The following is a 27,044-nucleotide window of genomic DNA, read 5'->3' as shown; positions in this document are numbered from 1 at the left end:
GACTGCTGAACAGAGATTCTTCTGACGGATTTCCAAATTAATACAGGGCTCCCCCTACTGGTACTAGGTCACATGCCAGAGGCAAATCCATGTAAGAAAAAGTAAACAAGTGCTTCTCCTGTGCTTTTTCATCCATCTGTCCATCCATCCAAACATTTATTATTATTGTCTATCCCATGGGCAGGGCATAGCATTATGGCTAAGCGACGTACAATGAATACATAGTGGTATTATGAGAAAAAAAACCTGACTTTTCAAAAGCATGCAAAGGGCCTCATACTCCAAGTGATTTGATTTCAGATAATCATAGGGATGGAAGAGATTGATTTAGTCAAAGCCATTCAAATTCTTCAACTCAACCAAGCAAGCAATGATTCAGTTTGAGTAGACTGAATACTTGGAGTTACTGAACAGGGGAACAGGAACTCAAATGTCTAAAAGGTCCAGGTGGGTAACATAAATGAGTGCAGTAAGTCAGACTAGTGGGGACTGTGGTAATCTGGAGAGTGCAGGCCTAATTACTCAGCATGCTCAGCTGGTACTCAGCTCTAATCACTTGTTGCCATGCAGCAGTTCAGGTCTATGTTAGCCTAGTCTTAGATTTTTCCCAAGAGAAGCTAGAAATTTGGGTGTGAAATGTCCCAATTTGAAAACACAGCTGGAGCCAACTAAAATATGCTGGTAGGCACATCCAGCCCACAGACAATTGATTTGCAACCTCTGGCCTAGAATCAGAAGGGAACTCACCTTTTATCACTGGGGATAAAAAGTGAGTTGATCTGCAAAATACTTAGGAGGTTGAACTAACTGGCCTTGATTAGATGTGTGTGTGCGCGCCTGTGCCTGTGTGTGATGTCACGCGTCCCTTCTCCATGCTAAACATCTCTAGTTCTTTCAACCACTCCTAATAAGACATGGTTTCAAGTTTCCACTTTGGCTGATTATCAGACGAAGGAAGAACTAAATTCTGATCCCCTGCTTAATACTCCTCCTCCCCATTCCCAATTAAAACAAACAAAACTCAGTGGTACTTCACTGTAAGTGGAAATTGTTAATAAATTTCTCCTTGGGTCACACCTCCACCCACCTCCTTCTCTGCTCTAAGAAAGGTAATAAAGAAGGTTGGGACATCCCCTCTATTTGTCAGAATGATAGTCTGGAAATCTCCTAAGGGATCCAGGTGTAGGCAGGGCCACTCCCTATCGTCCACTGTATTCACCAAGCCCAGTTGCAGCTTCAGGGCCCAGTACCTTCAGAAGGCTTATTAGGTAAACTGTGGGAAGTGCAGGTAATATGGTTTGGGCCATGTTCATTTGAAAAGGAGTGAAGAGTCTATGGTGTCTTGAGGTCCTAAAACTGTCATTAAAGGAATCAAAGAAAGTCAGGCCTAGAGAAGGAAGGCAACACCGAACATGGCAGATGTTAAAAACAAGTGATCTCAAAACAGTAACAAACAATGCGAAGAAGATCTGCTTCAGAACTTGTCTTTGGATTGGTGCTCAGTGTGCTACCTGTTTGAAAGTGGACTTGTATATACCTGTCTCTGGAGTTGTGGCACGTTCCCCATTTTCCATGATTTCTCTAATAATAACCCATAGCAATACAACAATTTCATTTGCAAACTCTCCGTATTCTGAGATGGAAACCCCTTCCAGGCATAAAACTGGAACTATTGTAGAAGGGTGTAGTTCAATAACTGGAGGTTTAATTATCTCTAAACTCCATCATTTCTGGTCTGAAGGTCATTGTTCCTGAGGAGAAATAAGCCTTACCTTAGGTTTTAGTCACAGAACATCTGAAATCACAAGGAAAAAAGCCCTGGCTAGGAGGACCTTTCTTCCAGTTGAAGGCTGATCTACCTGCCATATCAGTCACCTATGTACAATTCCCACACCACTGCTCTCCTCACCTTGGCACGTTCCTGCTCTGCAGGGAATAAGAACAAGACTAAATTTAACCCTGAAGGTATTAAAAGCAAAACTGTAAAGCAAGCAACAAGGCTTCTAAATACCCCTTGGGTTACCTCAACTAACCTGGTAAAGGGAAAGCCCAGTTAAGCAAGTCACTGAGAGAGAAGAAAGGAATAATCCTAAATTATTGGATAAGATGAAAAGTGAAATAATCAGATGGAACTGGAGAGAGAAAGGCCTGGGAGAGCTAATCTGGACTCTTTAATTGAACATCAGGGGTCTACAATCACAACTATTCTTGTTAATATTTCTTCCTCAATATTCTGGGGACCACTCATCGCCACTTCATCTGCTGATGACCTGTAATTCCCTCGGTCAGGATATTTCACTTCTATTATTCCTCTATTGGAATGGGGGACTGATACGATTTTTATCATCTGACCTATTGATACAGGATGGGAACACATGGACCAAGCACTAATCCTGGACCTGAAGGAAGGTCAAGCCAGGTCATTCAATACTCATGAGGCAGCACAGGCTTCCAACTAGATGCTGCGCCCTACCCAGGAAATATCTCCAAATTAGGGGCACAAACCCAAGGTCACAAGGGCAAGCTGACTCTTCCAATCTTTCCTGGCACACTCCTCAGATGGTCAGCCCCTATCATGTGGTTTGGTGAGGAGATAAAACTTGGACCAATATTGATGGTGAGAAGAGGTTGTTCTCTTTCTCATATAAGCCTTTTTCGATGCATTTATTAAGGCATTAGGCTGCAGACATCCATGCCCTGGTTCCCCACATAACCAGCCACCAGAAAACCTTGTAAGATTCTAGAGCCAGACTAATTTTCATCTTCTTTTAAGTTACCCCAGGGCTCCAAACAGCCACTGATACTGAAAATGTAGCCCTGACCCTGCAACATAACACAGTCAACTAAAGGACAATAGGCACAATTCATCAAAATATACTATAGGGCAAATCACAGCAGCACGAAAGAACACTAAACCTGGGAGCGACAGACACAGAACTCCATCAAGGTGAATGTCCCTTCTCGGTACAAGATCAACACACATACCATAAAATACACATTGCCGGGCCACTCTGCCACTAGAACTGTCTTTCTAAAATGTACATCAGATCACACCTTGTTTCTACTTTAAGGCTCTCTGCCCTCTTGAGCACAGCACTCAAGGACCTGCACAATCATGTCCTAATTTACTTTTCTGGCCACTGCACACCACTCATCTCCTGCTGTTTGATCAAACCATATCCACACCTGAACGGTCACTAGTCCACTGTGTGACAGAGATGATAATGACCTGGATCCTGCCTGTAGTACAGTGAAGACTAACTGGCTGTCCTCCAGATGTTACTAATTCCATGATGAATAAATCAAGAATTTTGAATTGTTTTTCCACTAAAAGTACCTATCACAAAGGGACAGGAAAATGCATATTTACATGAAAGATAAATTAAAGGATGATTGTTTGGCTTAACGAAAAAGTGTTTTAAATAGCAAACTCCCTTAGTGCTTTGTAAATGGGATGTGACTTGCAAAAAGAGGTTCACATGTAAAAATTTTAAGCGTATATCCAGCTCTTCTGCTGGTGATACTTCCCATCAGTATGGCTCACAATATGATAGGGCATGATGTTTAATAAGTTGGCATTTGTCTCTAACTCATTTCGTGGGAAAAAGTATCCATGCTCGTGGGAAAAAGTATCCATGCCCATGGGAAAAAAGAAAGTGGAAGAGGAAGAATAAAGAGGTGGGAGAAGCATTTTATAATTTGTCAAGATACTAGGACTGGTGCCTCATTATTATTTCATCATTATTTTAAAGAAAACGGAAAGATCCTCTCCAGTGCTGTGGGACTGGTGGTGCTTCATCCACATCTCCCGCCACTGTACTACTCATCGTTAAGCAGGGCCATGAGGTGACCACCACCAGCACACGCTGATCTGTGCTCAGATGCTGCTTGAAGGATGCGGTGTGTGGCTGCACAGCACAGCAAGCTGACTGGTTCTCACAGATCAAGGTCAGGACCTTGGCCTTTTATCACTACTATTCTGTAGACTGCCAGCCCAAAATGCATGTTTTGGGAGACAGAGGAAGCCAGGGTTTTAGAGTGTAAGGGTATACAAACACAGAAGTACTGACAAGCAGGAGATCTCAGGTGAAGATACTAACGTATCTAGAGTAAAAACGCTGCACAGTTTATCTGATAGAGGAATTAAAATTATCAGGAGACTAATTTGGAGCTAGCATTAACAATGCTATAGGATGGACCTAGAATCTGTCATACAGAGTGAAGTAAGTTCAGAAAGAGAAAAACAAATACCGGATGCTAACGCACATATATGGAATCTAAAAAAACGGTACTGATGAACCTAGTGGCAGGGCAGGAATAAAGACACAGATGTAGAGAACAGACTTGAGGACACAGCAGGGGAACAGGAAGCTGGCACAAAGTGAGAGAGTAGCGCTGACATATATACACAACCAAATGTAAAATGGATGGCTAGTGGGAAGCAGCCGCATAGCACAGCGAGATCAGCTCGGTGCTTTGTGAGCACCTAGAGGGGTGGCATAGGGAGGGTGGGAGGGAGGCTCAAGAGGGAGGGGATATGGGGATATATGTATACATATAGCTGATTCACTTTGTTGTACAGCAGAAATTAACACAACATTGTAAAGCAATTATACTCCAATAAAGATATTTTTTAAAATCCCACAATTCTATAAAATACAATTTAAACACTGGAAAATATTTTTCATGATTAACTCATTACAATATATTATGAAACACATGTACATAATAAAACACTCATTATTTTTTAACTCTCATTATTTTTAAGCATTTGGACAAACGTATTAGAAAAGATCAAAACAATAGTACAAATCAGTCATTTCAAAAGACAAAACCATAAAACAAACTACAGACTAGAAGTGATATTAATTTTGATCAAAAAATTTGCTTGCTATGGGACTTCCCTGGTGGTCCAGTGGTAAAGAATCTGCCTTCCAACGCAGCTGCGGATGCGGGTTCGATCTCTGGTCTGGGAACTAAGATCCCACGTGCTGCGGGACAACTCAGCCCGCGTGCCACAACGAGAGAGCTGGCAGGCTGCAGACTACAGAACCCACGCGCTCTGGAACCTGTGAGCCACAGCTAGAGAGAAGCCTGCGCACTGCAACAAAGAGCCCACGCACCGCTACAAAAAGATCCCACGTGCCAAAACGAAGACCCGATGCAGCCAAAAAAAAAAATAATAATAATTTGCTTGCTAAAAAAGTAACAGTTGCACATGTTTACTAAAAATCTTTATCACCTCTGAGTTTAACAAAGTAATAGAAACATTTTTTAGAGGCTTTAGTATGATCTGGGCACTTTTCTAAAGAGGTTTGCACATATTACCTTGTTTAATTCCCAAAACAACTCTGTGAGGTAAAGAGAATTATCATCCTCAATTTATAGATGAAAAACTGAAGCACAGAGGCTAAGTAATTCACTCAAGGCCACATAACTAGTAAATGATAGAGTTATTTAATTAACTTGAAACCTCATACAGATTATTGAAGAATGATTACATAGTATGCCAAGGGAAATACCTTTAAAACTATACAGATACATGCAAATTAACCACGTTTTTTGTTTGTTTGTTTTTAAAATTTCTTTATTTTTTGGCTGCATTGGGTTTTTGTTGCTGGACACAGTCTTTCTCTAGTTGCGGCGAGTGGGGGCTACTCTTCGTTGCGGTGTGCAGGCTTCTCGTTGCGGTGGCTTCTCTTGTTGCACAGCACGGGCTCTAGGAGCGTGGGCTTCAGTAGTTGTGGCACGCAGGCTCAGTAGTTGTGGCTCACGGGCTCTAGAGCGCAGGTGCAGTAGTTGTGGCACACGGGCTTAGTCCGCGGCATGTGGGATCTTCCCGGACCAGGGCTCGAACTGTGTCCCCTGCATTGGCAGGCAGATTCTTAACCACTGCACCACCAGGGATGTCCCCTTAACCACATTTTTAAAAGCATTAATTTTCTGCATGTGGGTCTTGATCCAAAGCTACTCACAGATGCACTTGTTTGTATCGATAGTTTGCCTCACACTGAATCCTACTTGAGAAATAATCTGGGTTAATAACAACGAAAGAGATACAGCGATTATTTGTTTTATAAAACTATTTGTCATATTACAATATGATTCATTAGAGGTGCCTTTAGGTAGCAAGCTACCAAATGTTACACAGTGTGCATGCATAGCGACAACGTAGCTTTCTTTTCGGTAGAGCTGGTTTACCTGAATCAACCATATTGCTAAAGGCTGAAATTATAAAGACTGAATTAACTACATACTTTAAAAGCAACATATATGTTACACAGGGAGAAGCACAGCCATATACGAAAAGCTGATCAAGGCATAAGATTTTAGGGTCCTTGAACTTGAAATCAACCATGTAAGGGTTACGATTTCTCAGGAAATGAAGACCCAAGGAGAACTTTTCTTTTAAATATCACAATAGAAAAAAGGATCAAGACTATGCCATAAAGTAAAAATTAATAATTACGTTCTTATTTATATTTATCTGGTCACTTCAAATAGTTTTGAGCTAAATGTTTTTTTGGTTTTCTTAAATTAGTATATAAGAGTTAATGAAAATAATTAGGCCCTTCCATCAGTATGTTCAAATTTAAACTACCCCACATTACATATGGAAATTCTGCCTCAGACAATATTTTCTTCTGGTCTGGTATGTATAATCAAGGTATGATATCTCATTGTAGTTACTGTTAAAATAGAAGGGGAAATGGGAATTCCCTGGAAGTCCAGTGGTTAGGATGCCGAAAAAAAAAAAAAAAAAAAAAAAGAAGGGGAAATGGTGTTCAGATGCTCATACTTCCTAGCTATTCATCTTTTTATCATATATTAGCTGTGGTGTCTTTTGTTGGCATATACGAGTGACATGGCTATAATGAACGCCTAGCAACTAGAAATGAGAGTAGTTTTCATGTGTGGCTAATAAAAATCACTCTCATTACTCTATGGTCCCACACTCCCCATACAATGCTTTCCCACAACATTTATCTCATCACCTTACGTAGACCACAGGGGATATGGAATGGAAACAATTTATCAGTGATGAATTATATACAGATGAAAACTTTGTAAAAAAAATCAATCTTCAGCCTAAGTTAGTTTGTACAGTCCCAGGGCCTACTACAGTGCTTGCATATAGGAGGCATTTAATAAATGTTCAGTTGTTAAAAAGTAAAACTATACAGACACTTGTTCGGTATTTAGTTCTATTTCCTGAAGACACGAGGAAATAGATTGCTTTCATCTGGAATATGTATTTACATCAAAACAAGAGCTGACTGAAGTGAACAAACTGATTCAGTGTTTTTAAATAGAAAAAAAACAAAAGAAGATGGCATATTTATAAAGAAGCTGCTTACCTTGCAAACAGAAAGAACATTAACATTTATCAGTTTCTTGATGGTCTGCAAAAGAAATATTGATAATTTTATATAGATTTGATCATGGAAGTAACCATATTAGATACATATGCAAGTGATCCAGAGGTGCATTGAAAGTTTCCCCAGATACAGTAAAGAACTTGGAAAATGAGAGGAGTTGGGGCAAAGAGGCAGATTTTATTTTACTCTGTGTTACACTACTTTTCTACCAAATGCAGCAATTCATACTAATATACAAAATTGAAGGTATATGTACAAGTGAAATGTGCAAGCAAAAAGACATACTAAACCTAAAATAAATACGCAGTTTCCTCTCTGCTAACATGGAAAGGAGAAATTATTGAATCTAAGGTTTTCAACAATTTTTTTAAATTTACATATTCCTTCAATGATATGCTTTTCTAGTTTTTATTAAAGAATTATACATGCATCAAGGATATACCTTTCGTTTTGGTAGAGCTAGTTTATCTGAATCAACCATATTGCTTTATATTGATATTAACACATTTATGGTTTTTAAATTGATGTTTAGAATCCTGATACTTAAACAGAGCTGTTTTGATATAATAAAAATGATAATAAAAAACTGGAGCTATTATTGAACCTGGTTCTGTACAAATGAGGTGACAAATATTTTCTCATTCAATCCTTCTAACATCTCTGTAAAGCTGCCTATTTTACAGACAGGAGAACGGAGACTAAGTATGGTTGGGTCATTCCCCGGGGAACTCAGGTAGAGTAGAAGGACCAGGGTGTGAACCTCGGTCGTTAGTTGGACTCTAGCGCTCAGAGCCTGAAAGTTATACCATATTGTCTTACACATACCTACGTGCATTCTTTTTGTGACCATAATCGATAAAGAACGACTTACACTGTCCAAGTCAGGAACATCCAAAAAGTATTCCGGATACCCATATGACATTCCCACATTGTTCACTGAAATAAGACAAGATCATCAGCTGGCTAACATATACATTTTAGAGATTTATTGAAAAAAAAGAGACTAAAGATATCAACTAAGATGATACATACAATTACATAAAATGCTGTTTATGTCCAGAGTGACCTGTCTCTCCAAAATCTACCTGTAGGGACAGTTCAAATGTTTCCTCCTTCATTAAGCCTTTCTACACCCAACTCCTGGCAAAAGGACTTTTTATTTGCCTCTCAATTTCCCTAGCCCCTTGAAGTATGTGTGTATTCTGCCTCTGTAATACAATTATTTGTAGATATTGCTTAACCCCTCTCTAGATCTTCAACTTCCATAGTGTAGTAGAAAGAGCGGAAAGTACTATTATGTAGGAGACCGGAAACTTGAGTTCTACTTATAACTGTTTCAGAAAATGTGTGAATTGGGGTAAGTCACGCATGATACACATCTCAGTTTCTTCACCTCTTAAATGAGAGTTCATTTAATCATTCAACAAAATTTACCATTCATCTATGTGCAAGACGTGTCAGGAACTAGAAAAACCATAAAGAAAAAGGCAGTTTCTGGCATCATGGAGCAAACTATCCAGTAGGAAGAGAGAGGCACTAAACAAAAAGGAATAAAACAATTATTTCATTGCAAAGTACAGAGTGCTATGGGAGCCTGTCCCAGACCTCATCGGGGATATGCGGGAAGGCTTGAAGTTCACAGCGGTTAAATAACTTGCGCAAGGTCATAGAGCAAAGTAAGGCTAGGATTCAAACTCAGGAAATTTGACTTCAGAGGCTAGGCTCTTAACCACTACTTTAAAGCCATCCTATGCCTTCATTCAGTATTTAGTTCAGGAAAAACTGTGAGTAATAATTGGATAATAAACAGAAATCTGATAGCAATGTTTAATAAAACGGTAGAGTATTAGAAAAGAAAGCTTTCAGTAGCAAAAAGATAATGAAATTCTGATCGTTCTGCTCAAGCTTATAAGGAATTGTGCCTGATAAACCTGATAGTAGTAATAGTAACGTTTTCAATAGACTAACAAAATTAGCAGTTCAAAGGAACTCAATAAGGGTTCTATATTTAGCAGTAAGCCAGTCACTTCAGGCTGTGAGTCTCAAGATTTTACTGGTACAATTTGGTCAGGATGGCTCGAACAAGATCACTGAAACCTGTCTGAAAAGTCTGTAGGCAAAGGACAGTAGCAAAGCAAACTGTATTTAACTCAGATTCTTGCCCATCTGAATAGGGATGGTATCTAAACAAAAAAATAATAGCAGGTTCAAATCCATTTTTATTTTTATTTTATTCAAAAGGTTCTCCACCCACCAGAGGTCTAGGAATCAATTCTATAAAAGATCTGTTAACAATTAAGCCAAAACTAGTTGAAGGTGAGGGTTTATGTTCATTCAACTTTGTCTTAACCATCTACAGAGTTATAAATGATGAATGTCTTATTATAATGTTACTAAGAGAAACAGCAACAACCAAAATATCTGTTAAAACACTATGCATAAACAAAATATTCTTTACAAAGTCAGTTTAAGATTACAGAATCCTCAAGGAAAGGTTTTTGACAAATTGTAACATTCTTCACGATTTCAAGAAAATGCTGTTGGGCTTCTCTGGTGGTCCAGTGGTTAAGACTCTGCACTCCCAATGCAGGGCGCCCGGGTTCGATCCCTGGTCAGGGAACTAGATCCCACATGCCACAACTAAAAGATCCCGCGTGCCACGACTAAGACTCAGCGCAGCCAAATAAACAAATAAATATTTTTTAAAAAATAAAATAAAGAAAATGCTGTCACATACAGCAAACTCCATCTCTTTTCACTCTCCTGTATCTAGAAAACTTTCTATCTTCAGATCTCTTTCTAGCCCATGGAAATACTAATGCTCTATTTCAAAATTCTAAAGAAAATTGAATAGTGTAATTATAAATATTTAAAGTCCAGACATGGATTAAAGAAAAAAATCCAGGAACTTTCTAAGCAGCACAGTTAACTTTGCAATCTTTGCAACTTCTATTACAAGGCCAAAGTCGAGCTAAGGAAGCCCACACATAACTAAGCAAGCAAGGAAGTGTTACTCTGGGTAAGGCTGTATTTGCAACAGAAAATCTTCAGATCTGTCTCTGCTAATTGAGCAAAGGAAAGCCATCAAAGCTATCTACTCATACAGTGAAAACGTGATCATCTATTTAACACAACTCTAAAAGAAAACACAGTCAACACTGAGAACGTTAACCCAAAGAAATAAACAGCATCACGTATAAAGGTTATACTTTTATAACCAAAAATACACACAGAAAAGAAAAAGGTGTTAAAGCTGGAACAGATCTTTCAGAGCACTGAGCCTGATTTTATTTATTTATTTATTTATTTATTTATTTATTTATTTATTTATTTATTTTTGGCTGTGTTGGGTCTTTGTTTCTGTGCGAGGGCTTTTCTCTAGTTGCGGCAAGCGGGGGCCACTCTTCATCACGGTGCGCGGGCCTCTCACTATTGCGGCCTTCCTTGTTGTGGAGCACAGGCTCCAGACGCGCAGGCTCAGTAGTTGTGGCTCACGGGCCTAGTTGCACCGCGGCATGTGGGATCCTCCCAGACCAGGGCTCAAACCCGTGTCCCCCGCACCGGCAGGCAGACTCTCAACCACTGCGCCACCAGGGAAGCCCCACTGAGCCTGATTTTATGAAGGGAAGTACACGTCAAGGTCACACTGGCAAGTTGTCCTTTACTAGGGACTAGGACTCTTAAATCCTTTCCTGCTTCATTAGTTGCACATTTTGCTAGTGGAATATATGCTACCCATATTGTCTTCACAATAAGTAATCACTTCAGGGTGCTATTATTTAAGAGTTAAAGAAAAACAACTGTTGCTCTCAAACAGTTATTTCCATAAATTGCACAATAGTGTGAATCTTATGGAAAAGGCAAACTCATTGCAATTTTATTGTGAGACATTAGGTGGCAGCAACAGCCAAACAGCAGGCGGAAAGCTTTCAGAGACTTGGAAAAGGAAGAAAACAGGCTTTGGGTAGGAGGGAAGGATGGAAATATTTCCATTATAATTTAATCTCACTTAGAATGGGTGCATGCAATGCCATCTTCTTATATTACAGGATTCATTATAGGATTCACCAAACCAAACAATGCCACAAGTTGTTCCAACATTTTTCAGATAGTTGAAAATCCCTCTTAAATGGTAGCATTTTAAATTGGCATTAAATATCTGTTCATTAGTGAGTTTTCTTGAATTCTTCAAGGAGGCACCAGAGACAGATTGAACATTTTTTGTTCAATGAAAAAAGCTTTTTAACTCGTGTAACACACCATGTCTTTCAGAAAACGAGGTATGTCCACATAATCTCAGAATTCCAACCACCACCCCAAGGGCCATGAACATATAAACTATTTCCCATCAGTTTCTCAGTGGAGTTCCAAGATTGGGAAGAGCTCAACAGAAGAGATGAGGCAGATGGAGAACAGAGGTGAAGACAGACCAAGAACAACGACAGGTAAGTGGGAAGAAGGAGGTGGCGAGATCCTCGCAGGGAGGAAATGTCAGTGCGCCGTGTTCAGCAGTGCTCTCCACATTCGCCACCCAGAACTTTCTAAAACACCAATACTGATACATATAGTACTTTAGACTCAGAAAATACACAGAGTATTTCTGAATGTTATATATATAAATATTCTAAATTACATCATACTACTGTTTCAAAATCACTTCCACATCTCACACGTTTTAAAAATGACAAGAACATACACAAGGTTTGTTTCTTCTAAATTCATTTGCTGCTGCTTCTGACCTCACTGGACTTAGAATCCTTTATCAAAACCAGCTGCTATAGAGATAATGATGTCATTAGGAAATTAGATTTTTGGTATCTGGGTTGGGCATGCGGGAGGAGCAAATGACAACAAATTACTAGAGAATAAAAGTCCATCTGAACAAACACAATAATAACAGATATGGGTAACCACACAGAGACCACCTTCAACCTGCTACCTTTTCCAGATTAATCAGACATAAGAAATCAAGGTGGTTGAGAAATACACTGCCTACAAACACATGAAAGGATGCTCAACATCACTAATCATTAGACAAAGGCAAATCAAAAATGCAACAAGGTATCACCTCACATCAGTCAGAATGGCCATCACCAAAAAATCTACAAACAATAAATGCTGGATAGGGTGTGGAGAAAAGGGAATCCTCTTGCACTTTGGTGGGAATGTAAATTGATACAGCCACTATGGAGAAGAGTATGGAGGTTCCTTAAAAAACTAAAAATAGAACTACCATACGACCCAGCAATCCCACTACTGGGCATATACCCTGAGAAAACCGTAATTCAAAAAGAGTCATGTACCACAATGTTCACTGCAGCTCTGTTTACAATAGCCAGGACATGGAAGCAACCTAAGTGTCCATCGACTGATGAATGGATAAAGAAGATGTGGCACATATATACAATGGAATATTACTCAGCCATAAAAGGAAACAAAATTGAGTTATTTGTAGTGACGTGGATGGACCTAGAAACTATCATACAGAGTGAAGTAAGGCAGAAAGAGAAAAACAAATACCGTATGCTAACACATATATATGGAATCTAAAAAAAAAAAAGGGTTCTGAAGAACCTAGGGGCAGGACAGGTATAAAGACGCAGACGTAGAGAATGGACTTGAGGACACGGGGAGGGGGAACGGTAAGCTGGGACGAAGTGAGAGAGTGGCATGGACGTATATTCTCTACCAAATGTAAAATAGATAGCTAGTGGGAAGCAGCCACATAACACAGGGAGAACAGCTCGGTGGTTTGTGACCACCTAGAGGGCTGGGATAGGGAGGATGGGAGGGAGACACAAGAGGGAAGAGATATGGGGATATATGTATAGCTGATTCACTTTGTTATAAAGCAGAAACTAACACACCATTGTAAAGTAATTATACTCCAATAAAGATGTAAAAAAAAAAAATACACTGCCTAATGGTTGGGCTTCCTAATATATATGAAATAATGCAAAGTCTTCTGTATCTCCTTCTCATAATATCAAAGTAGAAAATATTAAAATAAGTTTACATTTTGGTCACATTTGTAGTTGGATACACTAATGCAGTTCAAGCACCCATATAAAGACTAGAGAAATGGAAAACCTATTAGAATTCATTAATAAAAATGAATTTTTAAAAATGCTGCTACCTCACTATATTTGAAAATATACTGAATTTTTAAAATGTAGGGGCTTCCCTGGTGGCGCAGTGGTTAAGAATCTGCCTGCCAATGCAGGGGACACGGGTTTGAGCCCTGGCCTGGGAAGATCCCACATGCCGCGGAGCAACTAAGCCCGTGCACCACAACTACTGAGCCTGCACTCTAGAGCTCGCAAGCCACAACTACTGAGTCCACACGGCACAACTACTGCAGCCCGCACGCCTAGAGCCCGTGCTCCGCAAGAGAAGCCACCGCAATGAGAAGCAAGCACAACGCGACGAAGAGTAGCCCCCGCTCATCACAACTAGAGAAAGCCCGCGTGAGGCAACGAAGACCCAATGCAGCCCAAAAAATTAAATAAATTCTAAAAAATAAAAAAATAAAAATGTAGACCCAAGTAACAGCACAAGTAGGGAGAAACATCTCCTGTCTTAAGCTTTTGAACTAGGAGGGGATGGATCTTGGAGTCCAATAGACCCAGGTTTCAGTCCTGGCTCTACTACTACCAGATCTTAACAAGATGCAGGTGATTTCACCCCAACAAGCCTCAGTTTCCACATCACCTTTATAAATAAAATAGGGATAAGAATTAAATGAGATAATATGCATAAAATCTTTAACCCAATGCCTGGAACATACTAGTATGTTAATAAATGGAGGAGAAAGAGTTGTTCTTGTTGTGTGGTCATTTATTCAACAAGTATTCACTGAACTCCTATTTTGCACCCAACGCTACCATAAGGGCTGCAGCAAGACAACCAAGTTCTCTCTGTTTTTACTGTTCGTGACCAGCACTGAAGTGGAGAGATCCTTCTAAAAGAGAGCTCTAGGCAACAGTTAACCAGAATAACTTTATACTGATTGAATTTATCCTAATTGCTTCTTTACCCTCTTTACTTCATTCGAGAAGATCTAATCTTACAGTCTGCAGAGTTTGGAAAGTGATGCAAAGAAAATTTCTTCTTTGCCTTATTTAACATATTGCTGTAGCTAGCACATGTTCATACTCTGACAGATGATATTTGGAACACCAAGTAAAACATTTTGCAAACTTTACAGTTTTCCTACACTTGCGAGTAGCAATTTCTAAATAAAAGAGAGTTTACAAGGCTTTAAATCTGCAGCGCTTTTACTCAGAAATTGAAAAATTAAGATCGAGTCAGAAGCAAAACAACAGAACATTTCACCTCAGCTGTTTAATTATAAACTGCTACGTGACGTTCATTACAAAACCACATAAGATTTGGGGCAAGAATTGACCCATACACATACATAAAGTTGGAAGAGAGGATGAGGAAAGAAGGATGGCAGAAGGTTGGTAGTTAAATCTCAGCGAATGGGAGGAATACGTATCAATTTCATGAATTACGGTTCTACTTACATTTCTGAAATCATAACTAATTACCCAGTTTTAAGTTAAAGGTTTTGCTTTAATTAATACCATTAGTGGTTTTTGAATAAAAGGAAATAATATGAATTCAAAGTCTTATTCTCACTTTGGAAATCCAATCTCATTCAATACATCTAACGGAACTATAAGGCACTATATACTTAGTCTAATAATGTTCCTGATGAATCCCCTAAAAATTCCATGTACCTATTCTGCTTGCCATGATTGGCTACATCAGGCTTCTGCTTCATTCAACACAAAGGAGGGCATTTATACCAGATGCCACTGTCTACTTGAAACTCCACTTGGCTTTCTCACAGCTCTCTCAAATTTAACATAACCCAAAACGAAATCATCATTCTTCTCTACAGAACTGTCCTGGCTCACGGTCTCCTGTGTTAGAGAAACAGCAGCCAGTTGCTCAAGTTGACCTGGAGGTGGCTAATTAGCAATTGTATAACCCTGGACAATGCATTTAATCACTGTAAGCCTGTTTTCTGTCTGTAAAATGGGTATAGAAATATTAGTATCTACCTTATAGGATTGTTGGGGATTAAATGAGATTCATTAGCATGATGCATGGCATATAAAAAATACTTAATGAATCTTGGCAATAATAATTAAAAACAACAAACTACCATTATTCTTTACTCCTTCTGTCAGACAAGACTTCTGATGAGGACCTCATCAGAAATTAGTCCTATTTCTATTTCCTAAACATATCTCTAGTCAATTCACTTCTATCCATTCCCATTGCCATCATCCTAATATAAGCCATCCTCATCTTATATTTCATTGCTGAAATAACCTTATTGTTCTCCTTGTGTCAATTCTTGCCCCTTCCACTTGGGAGTCAGAATGAACTCTCTAAAATTCTAGGATGATATCAATTTACTGCTTAAAACTCTACAATGTCTACACTGTCCTTCCAATAAAGTCCAAACATATCAACCTGGTTTTCTAAAGCCTTCCGGGATCTGGCACTGCTTAATCTCCAGACTCTAGCACTATCCCCTTTGCATTCATGCTCTAGATTTACATATCTTCTGTCAGTTCCTCCAACTTGCCAAGCACATTCACCTCAGAGTACATACTGTTTTGTACATACTGCTTCTTCTACCAGGAAACATCTCTTCTCCCAGGGTTAACCAGCATTCAGGTCTCAACGTAAATATTACTTTCTCAGAGAGATCATCTCCAATACTCTTAGCTTCCTCCATAACATACCCTGTCATTAAAGGCAACACATTCCCAATTACTTGTTTACTGGCTGTCTTCTATGAAAGCAAAAACAATATCAGTTTTGTTTACTGCTATATCTCTGGAATTCTACTTCTTGAATGAGTGAGTGTATGACTGACTGATGAATCAATCAACAAATAGGAAAGAAGGAGGACCTCCAAGATGGCAGAGGAGTAAGACATGGAGATCACCTTCCTCCCCACAAATACAACAAAAATATATCTAAATGTGGAACAACTCCTACAGAACACCTACTGAACGCTGGCAGAAGACCTCAGACTTCCCAAAAGGCAAGAAACTCCCCACGTACCAGGCTGTGTGGCTGACAGGGTCTTGGTGCTCCGGCTGGGTGTCAGGCCTGAGCCTTGGAGGTGGGAGAGCCGAATTCAGGACACTGGACCACCAGAGACCTCCCAGCCCTATGTAATATCAATCGGCGAGAGCTCTCCCAGAGATCTCCATTTCAACGCTAAGACCTAGCTCCACTCAACAACCAGCAAGCTCCACTGCTGGACACCCCATGTCAAACAACTAGCAAGACAGGAACACAACCCCACCCATTAGCAGAAAGGCTGCCTAAAATCATAATAAGGTTACAGGCACCCCAAAACACACCACCGGACATGGTCCTGCCCACCAGAAAGACAAGATCCAGCCTCATCCACCAGAACACAGGCACCAGTCCCCTCCACCAGAAAGCCTACACAACCCACTGAACCAACCTTACCCACTGGGGGCAGACACCAAAAACAACGGGAACTACAAACCTGCAGCCTGAGAAAAGGAGACCCCAAACACAGTAAGTTAAGCAAAATGAGAAGACAGAGAAATACGCAGCAGATGAAGGAGCAAAGTAAAAACCCAGCAGACCAAACAAATGAAGATGAAGTAGGCAGTCTACCTGAAAAACAATTCAGAGTAATGATAGTAAAAATGATCCAAAATATTGGAAACAGAATGGAGAAAATACAAGAAACGTTTAGCCAGGACCTAGAAGAACTAAAGAGCAAACAAACAATGATGAACACACAATAAATGAAATTAAAAATTCTCTAGAAGGAATCAATAGCAGAATAACTGAGGCAGAAGAACGGGTAAGTGAGCTGGAAGATAAAATAGTGGAAATAACTACCACAGACCAGAATAAAGAAAAAAGAATGAAAAGAATTGAGGACAGTCTCAGAGACCTCTGGGACAACATTAAACGCACCAACATTCGAACTATAAGGGTCCCAGAAGAACAAGAGAAAAAGAAAGGGACTGAAAAATATTTGAAGAGATTATAGTCGAAAACTTCCCTAATATGGGAAAGGAAACAGTCAATCAAGTCCAGGAAGCGCAGAGAGTCCCATACAGGATAAATCGAAGGAAAAACACACCAAGACACATATTAATCAAACTATCAAAAATTTTAAATACAAAGAAAAAATATTAAAAGCAGCAAGGGAAAAGCAACAAAAAACATACAAGGGAATCCCCATAAGGTTAACAGCTGATCTTTCAGCAGAAACTCTGCAAGCCAGAAGGGAGTGGCAGGACATATTTAAAGTGATGAAAGGGAAAAACCTACAACCAAGATTACTCTACCCATCAAGGATCTCATTCAGATTTGATGGAGAAATTAAAACCTTTACAGAGAAGCAAAAGCTAAGAGAATTCAGCACCACCAAACCAGCTTTACAACAAATGCTAAAGGAACTTCTCTAGGCAGGAAACACAAGAGAAGGAAAATACCCACAAAAAAAACCCCAAAACAATTAAGAAAATGGTAATAGGAACATACATATCGATAATTACCATAAATGTAAATGGATTAAATGCTCCAACCAAAAGACACAGGCTTGCTGAATGGATACAAAAACAAGACCCGTATACATGCTGTCTACAAGAGACCCACTTCAGACATAGGGACACGTACAGACTGAAAGTGAGGGGATGGAAAAAGATATTCCATGCAAATGGAAATCAAAAGAAAGCTGGAGTAGCAATTCTCATATCAGACAAAACAGACTTTAAAATAAAGTCTACTACAAGAGACAAAGAAGGACACTACATAATGATCAAGGGCTCAATCTGAGAAGAAGATATAAAAATTGTAAACATTTATGCACCCAACATAGGAGCACCTCAGTACGTAAGGCAAATGCTAACAGCCATAAAAGGGGAAATCGACAGTAACACAATCATAGTAGGGGACTTTAACACCCCACTTTCACCAATGGACAGATCATCCAAAATGAAAATAAATAAGGAAACACAAGCTTTAAATGATACAAACAAGATGGACTTAATCGATACTTATAGGACATTCCATCCACAAACAACAGAATACACTTTCTTCTCAAGTGCTCATGGAACATTCTCCAGGATAGATCATATCTTCGGTCACAAATCAAGCCTTGGTAAATTTAAGAAAATTGAAATCATATCAAGTATCTTTTCCGACCGCAGCGCTATGAGACTAGATATCAATTACAGCAAAAAAACTGTAAAACATACAAACACATGGAGGTTAAACAATACGCTACTAAATAACCAAGAGATCACTGAAGGAATCAAAGAGGAAATCAAAAGATACCTAGAAAAAAATGAAAATGAAAACACGACAACCCAAAACCTATGGGATGCAGCAAAAGCAATTCTAAGTGGCAAGTTTATAGCAATACAATCCTACCTCAAGAAACAAGAAAAATCCCAAATAAACAACCTAACCTTACACCTAAAGCAATTAGAGAAAGAAGGACAACAAAAACCCAAAGTTAGCAGAAGGAAAGAAATCATAAAGATCAGATCAGAAATAAATGAAAAAGAAATGAAGGAAACAATAGCAAAGATCAATAAAACTAAAAGCTGGTTCTGAGAAGATAAACAAAATTGATAAACCTTTAGCCAAACTCATCAAGAAAAAAAGGGAGAAGACTCAAATCAACAGAAATAGAAGTGAAAAAGGAGAAGTAACAACTGACACTGCACAAATACAAAGGCTCATGAGAGATTACTACAAGCAACTGCATGCCAATAAAATGGACAACCTGGAAGAAATGGACAAATTCTTAGAAAAGCACAACCTTCCGAGACTGAACCAGGAAGAAATAGAAAATATAAACAGAGCAATCACAAGCACTGAAATTGAAACTGTGATTAAAAACCTTCCAACAAACAAAAGCCCAGGACCAGATGGCTTCACAGGCGAATTGTATCAAACATTTAGAGAAGAGCTAACGCCTATCCTTCTCAAACTCTTCAAAATATAGCAGAGGGAGGAACACTCCCAAACTCATTCTACGAGGCCACCATTACCCTGATACCAAAACCAGACAAAGATGTCACAAAAAAAGAAAACTACAGGCCAATGTCACTGATGAACACAGATGCAAAAATCCTCAACAAAATATTAGCAAACAGAATCTAACAACACATTTAAAGGATCATAAACCCCACCTGATCATGGTGTATCCCAGGAATGCAAGGATTCTTCAATATATGCAAATCAATCAATGTGATACACCATATTAACAAACTGAAGGATAAAAACCATATGATAATCTCAATAGATGCAGAAAAAGCTTTTGACAAAATTCAACAACCATTTATGATAAAAACCCTCCAGAAAGCAAGCATAGAGGGAACTTACCTCAACATAATAAAGGCCATATATGACAAATGCACAGCCAACATCGTCCTCAGTGGTGAACAACTGAAACCATTTCCACTAAGATCAGGAACAAGACAAGGTTGCCCACTCTCACCACTATTATTCAACATAGTTTTGGAAGTTTTAGCCACAGTAATCACAGAAGAAAAAGAAATAAAAGGAATCCAAATCAGAAAAGAAGAAGTAAAACTGTCACTGTTTGCAGATGACATGATACTATACACAGAGAATCCTAAAGATGTTACCAGAAAACTACTAGAGCTAATTAATGAATTTGGTAAAGTAGCAGGATACAAAATTAATGCACAGAAATCTCTTGCATTCCTATACACTAATGATGAAAAATCTGAAAAAAAAATTAAGGAAACACTCCCATTTACCACTGCAACAAAAAGAATAAAATACCTAGGAAGAAACCTACCTAAGGAGAAAAAAGACCTGTATGCAGAAAACTATAAGACACTGATGAAAGGAATTAAAGATGATACAAACAGATGGAGAGATATACCATGTTCTTGGATTGGAAGAATCAACATTGTGAAAATGACTATACCACCCAAAGCAATCTACAGATTCAACGCAATCCCTCTCAAACTACCAATGACGTTTTTCACAGAACTAGAACAAAAAATTTCACAATTTGTATGGAAACACAAAAGATCCCGAATAGCCAAGGCAATCTTGAGGAAGAAAAACGGAGCTGGAGGAATCAGGCTCCTTGACTTCAGACTATACTACAAAGCTACAGTAATCAAGACAGTATGGTACTGGCACAAAAACAGAAATATAGATCAGTGGAACAGGATAGGAAGCCCAGAGATAAACCCACGCACATATGGTCACCTTTTCTTTGATAAAGGAAGCAAGAATACACAATGGAGAAAAGACAGCCTCTTCAATAAGTGGTGCTGGGAAAACTGGACAGCTACATGTAAAAGAATGAAATTAGGATACTCCCTAACACCATACACAAAAATAAACTCAAAATGGATTAAAGACCTAAATGTAAGACTGGACACTATAAAACTCTTAGAGGAAAACATAGGCAGAACACTCTGTGACATAAATCACAGCAAGATCCTTTTTGACCCACCTCCTAGAGAAATGGAAATAAAAACAAAAATAAACAAATGGGACCTAATGAAACTTAAAAGCTTTTGCACAGCAAAGGAAACCAAAACAAGACGAAAAGATAACCTTCAGAATGGGAGAAGATACTTGCAAACAAAGCAACTGACAAAGGATTAATCTCTAAAATATACAAGCAGCTCATGCAGCTCAATATCAAAAAAACAAACAACCCAATCCAAAAATGGGCAGAAGACCTAAATAGACATTTCTCCAAAGAAGATATACAATTTGCCAACAAACACATGAAAGGATGCTCAACATCACCAATCATTAGAGAAACGCAAATCAAAACTACAATGAGGTATCACCTCACACCAATCAGAACGGCCATCATCAAAAAATCTACAAACAATAAATGCTGGAGAGGGTGTGGAGAAAAGGGAACCCTCTTGCACTGTTGGTGGGAATGTAAATTGATACAGCCACTATGGAGAACAGTATGGAAGTTCCTTAAAAAACTAAAAATAGAACTACCATACGACCCAGCAACCTCACTACTGGGCATATACCCTGAGAAAACCGAAATTCAAAAAGAGTCATGTACCACAATGTTCACTGCAGCTCTATTTACAATAGCCAGGACACGGAAGCAACCTAAGTGTCCATCAACAGATGAATGGATAAAGAAGATGTGGCACATATATACAATGGAATATTACTCAGCCATAAAAAGAAACAAAACTGAGTTATTTGTAGTGAGGTGGATGGACCTAGAGTCTGTCATACAGAGTGAAGTAAGTCAGAAGGAGAAAAACAAATACTGTATGCTAATGTATATATATGGACTCTCAAAAAAAAAAAAAAAGGTTCTGAAGAACCTAGGGGCAGGACAGAAATAAAAACGCAGACGTAGGGGATGGACTTGAGGACACGGGGAGGGGGAAGGGTAAGCTGGGAGGAAGTGAGAGAGTGGCATGGACATATATACACTACCAAATGTAAAATAGATAGCTAGTGGGAAGCAGCTGCATAGCACAGGGAGATCAGCTTGGTGCTTTGTGACCACCTGGACGGGTAGGATAGGGAGGATGGGAGGAAGATGCAAGAAGAAAGAGATATGGGGATATATGTATATGTATAGCTGATTTACGTTGTTATACAGCAGAAACTAACACATTGTAAAGCAGTTATACTCCAGTAAAGATGTTCCAAAAAAAAATACCAAAGAGAAAAGTATCTTAAAAAAAACCACAAAACACAAATAGGAAAGAAAAGATGCTGTATAGTAAAGAATTTGTCTGGTCTTTGCCCCAGATTCCTGGGTTGGAAATGTCTAAACCCTTGGAATGTCTTTGCTATTCAAGGCGGGGCCTTTGCGATCACACCTGAGTTTAAGTTAAGGAGACAAATCAGCACAGGCTTCCTAGCTGGTGAACACACAGATGTGTGGAAAGGGTGATGAGTCCTGACTCCATAAAGAGAGGGCTCAGAAGCTCTGTGTTTGGATGCCTCTCGGACTGTGCCTTATGTGTCTGTTCATTTGGCTGGTCTCGATTTGTATCCTTCACAATACAACTGTAATTTTTTTAAGGGTAGCAAATTGTCGAACCTGAAGGGGTAAGGGGAATTTGTAGCCAGTTGGTCAGAAGTGCAGGTGGCCTGCGCCCCCAAACTTGTAGCTGATGTCTGAAGTGAATGCAGTTTAATTGGAGACTGTGTCCTTGAACTTGTGGAGTTAGAACCTCTGGGGTGGTTAGGGACCTCTGGTTAGGGACAGAACCTCTGGGGTGGTTAGGGACCTCTGGGGTGGTTAGGGACAGAATTCAATTGTATTACAAAAGGGAAGTTTTGGGAAGTATCCTTAACCCCTAGAAGGCACGAAAATCATATCGTGGCATAATAGAGAAACTCCACCCTCTCTGCAAACTATCATCCTACCATGCTCCTGTAATCCTTTCCTACATACTTTAGAATAATAGCCTCTGTCCTTTCTTGAGCCTGAGTCATTTTATACCTGGGTTCCAGGAAAAAAAAAAAAGGAAGGAGGGTATTTCCAAACACTTATCATTGGTGCTCTCTCAACTAACTTTATTTTGCCCTACTATTTTTCATCCCCTCTCAGCACCCCACCAATCGCCAATCTACCACTACAGTTTCCTCTTTAAGCCTCTCTTCTCCATTTTGAAATGATTTCTCCATGTCTTTCATTAACTAAGATAGTCATTTCCTCAGGGTGACTGATCCAGCAAGGAGACAGTAAACTGAATGTACTAATCCCAATAAGATGTAAATGAAGATGTCATTGCCCTTTCAGAGATATTTACATTTCAAAAGAAGGCAATTTAAAACTAATTTCTAATTAGTAAAGTTCCTGAAATTGGCAAGAAATAATCTGAAGCATTATATATTTTTAAACCCTCTAAAGAAGCAAGACTCTTCTACTTGTAACTTCCTTCATCAATTGGGACTGGAAAGCCACATAACTTCCCAGCACGCTCAAGATTTCTTCCTTCCCAGGGTTCCTAGAAAAGTTTTCCTCAACCCAGTTCCTGCAGGCTTGCGGCTCCCTCTCCTAGGCATCTATTTCCTCTTTCTTTGACACTGAACTATAAGGAAGCCATCTCTGGATTCCAACCAAATTAATTACCTGGGAGTTTGCCATTTTGAAGATCACTGGTCCTTTCCCCCAAGTAGCTAAAAATACTCTTGGGTCTTTTGTTAAAAAGCTTTGAAAATTAAGTATAAACAGTTATAGAGTTGACTGATCTTAACTATTAATCTCTGCTCAAACTATCTTTTAAGACACTTAGTCCCAACACTCAACTATTCTCCATCTCAGAACATTCAGGGAAATACTAGGTTGTAGGGGAGAAAAACAGAACACAAATGCTTCCCAAGTATTTCCCATAATCCATAAGGTTGCTTAGGCAAGGATAATCAAGAGGTATTTTTGCATTCAGCTGAGGAGAAGGGAAGGATACCAATTTAAAAATAACCCACCAAATACATTAATAGAACAATTATTAATTTATGAAGGGCACAGGAAGAAAAGAGAGTAAAAAGGTCTATTCCAGATTTTGCAATCAATTACTCTTTGCAATCAACTGACTTTTATTATCTATACATATTGTTGTTATTTAAATGATGCTTCCTAATAAAATTATGGGCACTGTGTAGAGATAGGAAAAAGTTGATGGGTAATAAATAGGCCTAAGACACTAAGCCATCACAGGCTGTCACCCTGTACCAACCGATTCTCTTGACTCTACAAGTTGCATAAATAATGACAGTATGGGCTTCCCTGGTGGCACAGTGGTTAAGAATCCGCCTGCCAATGCAGGGGACACGGGTTCAAGCCCTTGTCCGGAAAGATGCCACATGCCGCGGAGCAACTATGCCCCTGCGCCACAACTACTAAGCCTGCGCTCTAGAGCCCGCGAGCCACAACTACTGAAGCCCGTGTGCCTAGAGCCTGCGCTCTGCAACAAGAGAAGCCACCCAACGAGAAGCCCGCGCACCGCAACGAAGAGTAGCCCCCGCTTGCCGCAACTAGAGAAAAGCCCACGCACAGCAACAAAGACCCAAGGCAGTCAAAAATAAAATAAATAAATAAGTTTAAAAATAATAATAATAATAATGATAGTATGGGTGGAGAGGACCTTCATAGCATTTGGCATAGGGAAATTCTTGGTCTAGTATGAATTACAAGCTTGAATAAAGCTACGGTTGATTTTTTTTTTTTAATGAATCACAAAACAAGTAACTATCTTTTTCCAGGAGGACCTTTTTATTTTTACCTCTAGAATAAAGAATGCCACTTTTTAAAAGTTAAAAAAATCATAGTGAAATTTGAAAAAAGTATTCTCTGTGGCATACTTCTAAATGCAAGGCTACTCCCCTGGCCTTGGTAAATTACGCCTCCTGCGATGTATTGTATGAAGTCCTCCAAACCAATCTGGAACACACATGAGAGTCTCTCTTGAGGAATCAAGTGAGCACTATAGCAGTCATATTTTGTTAACTAATTGTTTGCTTATTGAAAGGACTGATGTCATTTTCTCTAAATAGCTGAAGTTTTTTAAGTTTTCCCAAATCTGTGTTTCTTGGCCTTTGCCTGAGAGAAGACAGCAGATGCTTACTTATTTTACACACCAGAGTTAAGAATTCATTGTCTCAGCCTTACGCATTTATAGTCTTATCAAGTGATGGTGACCTTTCAGTACAAATTCACACGATTCATGGCCATTTTCTTTCTGCTTATCTTATTGAAAACAAGGTTTCTTTCATAACCAATAGCTTTAGCATTTTCCTTTGTAATTCTGAAAATATTAATTTTCTTTATTAAGCACTGACTATGCTTTAGTGGTTAGTGCTATTCAAACAAATGGAATGTACCTTGGTGATTTTTATTTCTTTTTATCATTACTGGTTTCATTAATACTCGGTAGACAAAATTCTCTCCTATGACTTAATAAGGACTGCTAAATCTTACTAGAAATCAATGTACATGTTTGTTATTTTAGGGAATGTTATAAAGGTGAGACTGACATTAAGCAGAGGAGGAAGGAGAATAAATAAGATTATCTTCCCCTTATTAGACAGAAGTGGGGGTATGTGGGATCTGGATGGGGAGGAAAAAGGGAAGAAAGTGAAGGGGCTATAGGCCCAGGTAATCATAAAAAAAAGAAAACATCAACACCAGACCCCTCCCACAAGTTCTAGAGGGTTATACCCACACTAGAGAAAGAAATGGAAGATTTGAGTTGAAATATGACCTAGCAATAAGATAAAATTTAGCTCATAAAGGTGTTTTAATAGTTTCCCCAAAAATCTTGACAAATTAAAATTACAATGCAATATAAGATATCTGCTAATAAATGTCAATATAATTATACAAAGCTTATGATTAAGGAGACAGTTCTGGTAGAGTAGAAAGAAAACAAAATGTATAGCCAATTAATAGTATAATGTATGTGAAAGTGCTGCTATTAACTTTAAAGGCGTATGTAAACATTAGCTATAATTATTTTTATTATTGATCTGTAACCAACCTAGAAGTCAAAAATTAAGTTGTCTGTGTATGTGTGTGTGTGTCTCCATAAGTATTCAATCAGAACTATTTAGTTACAATATAACTTCAAAGCAGGGTTTCTCAACCTCAGCACTGCTGAGCTTTTAGACTGATCGTGCTTTGCTGTGGGAGTCTGTCCTGTGCACTGAAGGAAGTTTAGCAGCATCCCCGCCCTGTACCCGCCGGGGGCCAGTAGAACTTCCTCCTCCTCCCCCCTCAATTAGTGACAACCAGAAATGTCTCTGGACATTGCCAGACACTGCCCCTGGTTGAAAGCTATGTTAAAGCACAAGAAACACCTAGAAATTATATTTATGGCTCTCCCACCCAAACTGAGGATGAGAGACAGCCAAGATGAACTAGAGCTAGATATCCATCACTAGGCACATGTGGCTACTGAACACTTAAAATGTAGCTGGTCCAAACGGAGATATGTTATAAATGTAAAATACACCCTAGACTTGAGGATTTGGTATGAGAAAAAGAATACAAAATGTTTCAAAAAACTTTATGTGGATTACATGTTAGTGATAATATTTTGGATATAGTGGGTTAAAATAAAATACATTATAAAAATTAGTTCATTTGTTCCTTTTTGCTTTTTAAAAGTGTGGCTACTAGAAATGTTCAAATTAAATGTGTGGTTTGCATTATTATTTCCAGTGGACAGTGCTGAACTTGTGCAAAAAATTTTCCCTCCTTCACACTATACGTTCCAGGCAGCCTTTGATAACAGAGAGCTCTGTCCCCAGTTTTCTCTTTACCTTCTCTCCATTCTCCCTGGATTAGCTCCAGTTTCCTTTCTTCAGTGAGATTACTACTCAGAGATGACTTACCTCCAAACTCTATCTCTAGTTAGGAGCTCTACTGAAACCTAGATCCGTATGTCCACTATCGACTTAACAACCCCACTTGGACATCCTAGAGGAACCCCAAACTTAAATGATCCTCATTCCCAAGAAGGCTCCTCCTCCAGGATTCCCCATTTTATTAGATGGCACTATTGACACAGATGCTCAAGCCAGAACCCTGAAGGTCATCATGAGTTCTCTTGCAATCTCTCACAAGTAGAGTCCTGCTTCCTCAAT

General features: G+C 39.0%; 1 protein-coding gene across 1 annotated transcript in view; it reads right to left on the bottom strand.

The window, feature by feature from the left end:
- HSD17B12 (hydroxysteroid 17-beta dehydrogenase 12) overlaps positions 1 to 27,044 on the bottom strand; it is a 165,562-nt gene that overhangs the window by 32,646 nt on the left and 105,872 nt on the right. Inside the window, exons 5-6 of the mRNA XM_068554437.1 lie at positions 8,251 to 8,315; positions 7,359 to 7,403 (exon numbers count right to left, since the gene is read on the bottom strand). Coding sequence (XP_068410538.1) covers positions 7,359 to 7,403; positions 8,251 to 8,315 — 110 coding nt within the window. The remainder of the gene's footprint in view (positions 1 to 7,358; positions 7,404 to 8,250; positions 8,316 to 27,044) is intronic.

The sequence above is a fragment of the Eschrichtius robustus genome, chromosome 11 (assembly GCF_028021215.1).
Source record: "Eschrichtius robustus isolate mEscRob2 chromosome 11, mEscRob2.pri, whole genome shotgun sequence".
In the NCBI taxonomy this organism is placed as follows: Eukaryota; Metazoa; Chordata; class Mammalia; order Artiodactyla; family Eschrichtiidae; genus Eschrichtius; species Eschrichtius robustus.
Note: the sequence above shows the minus strand (reverse complement) of the source record. Positions and strands in the feature narration are given on the sequence as shown.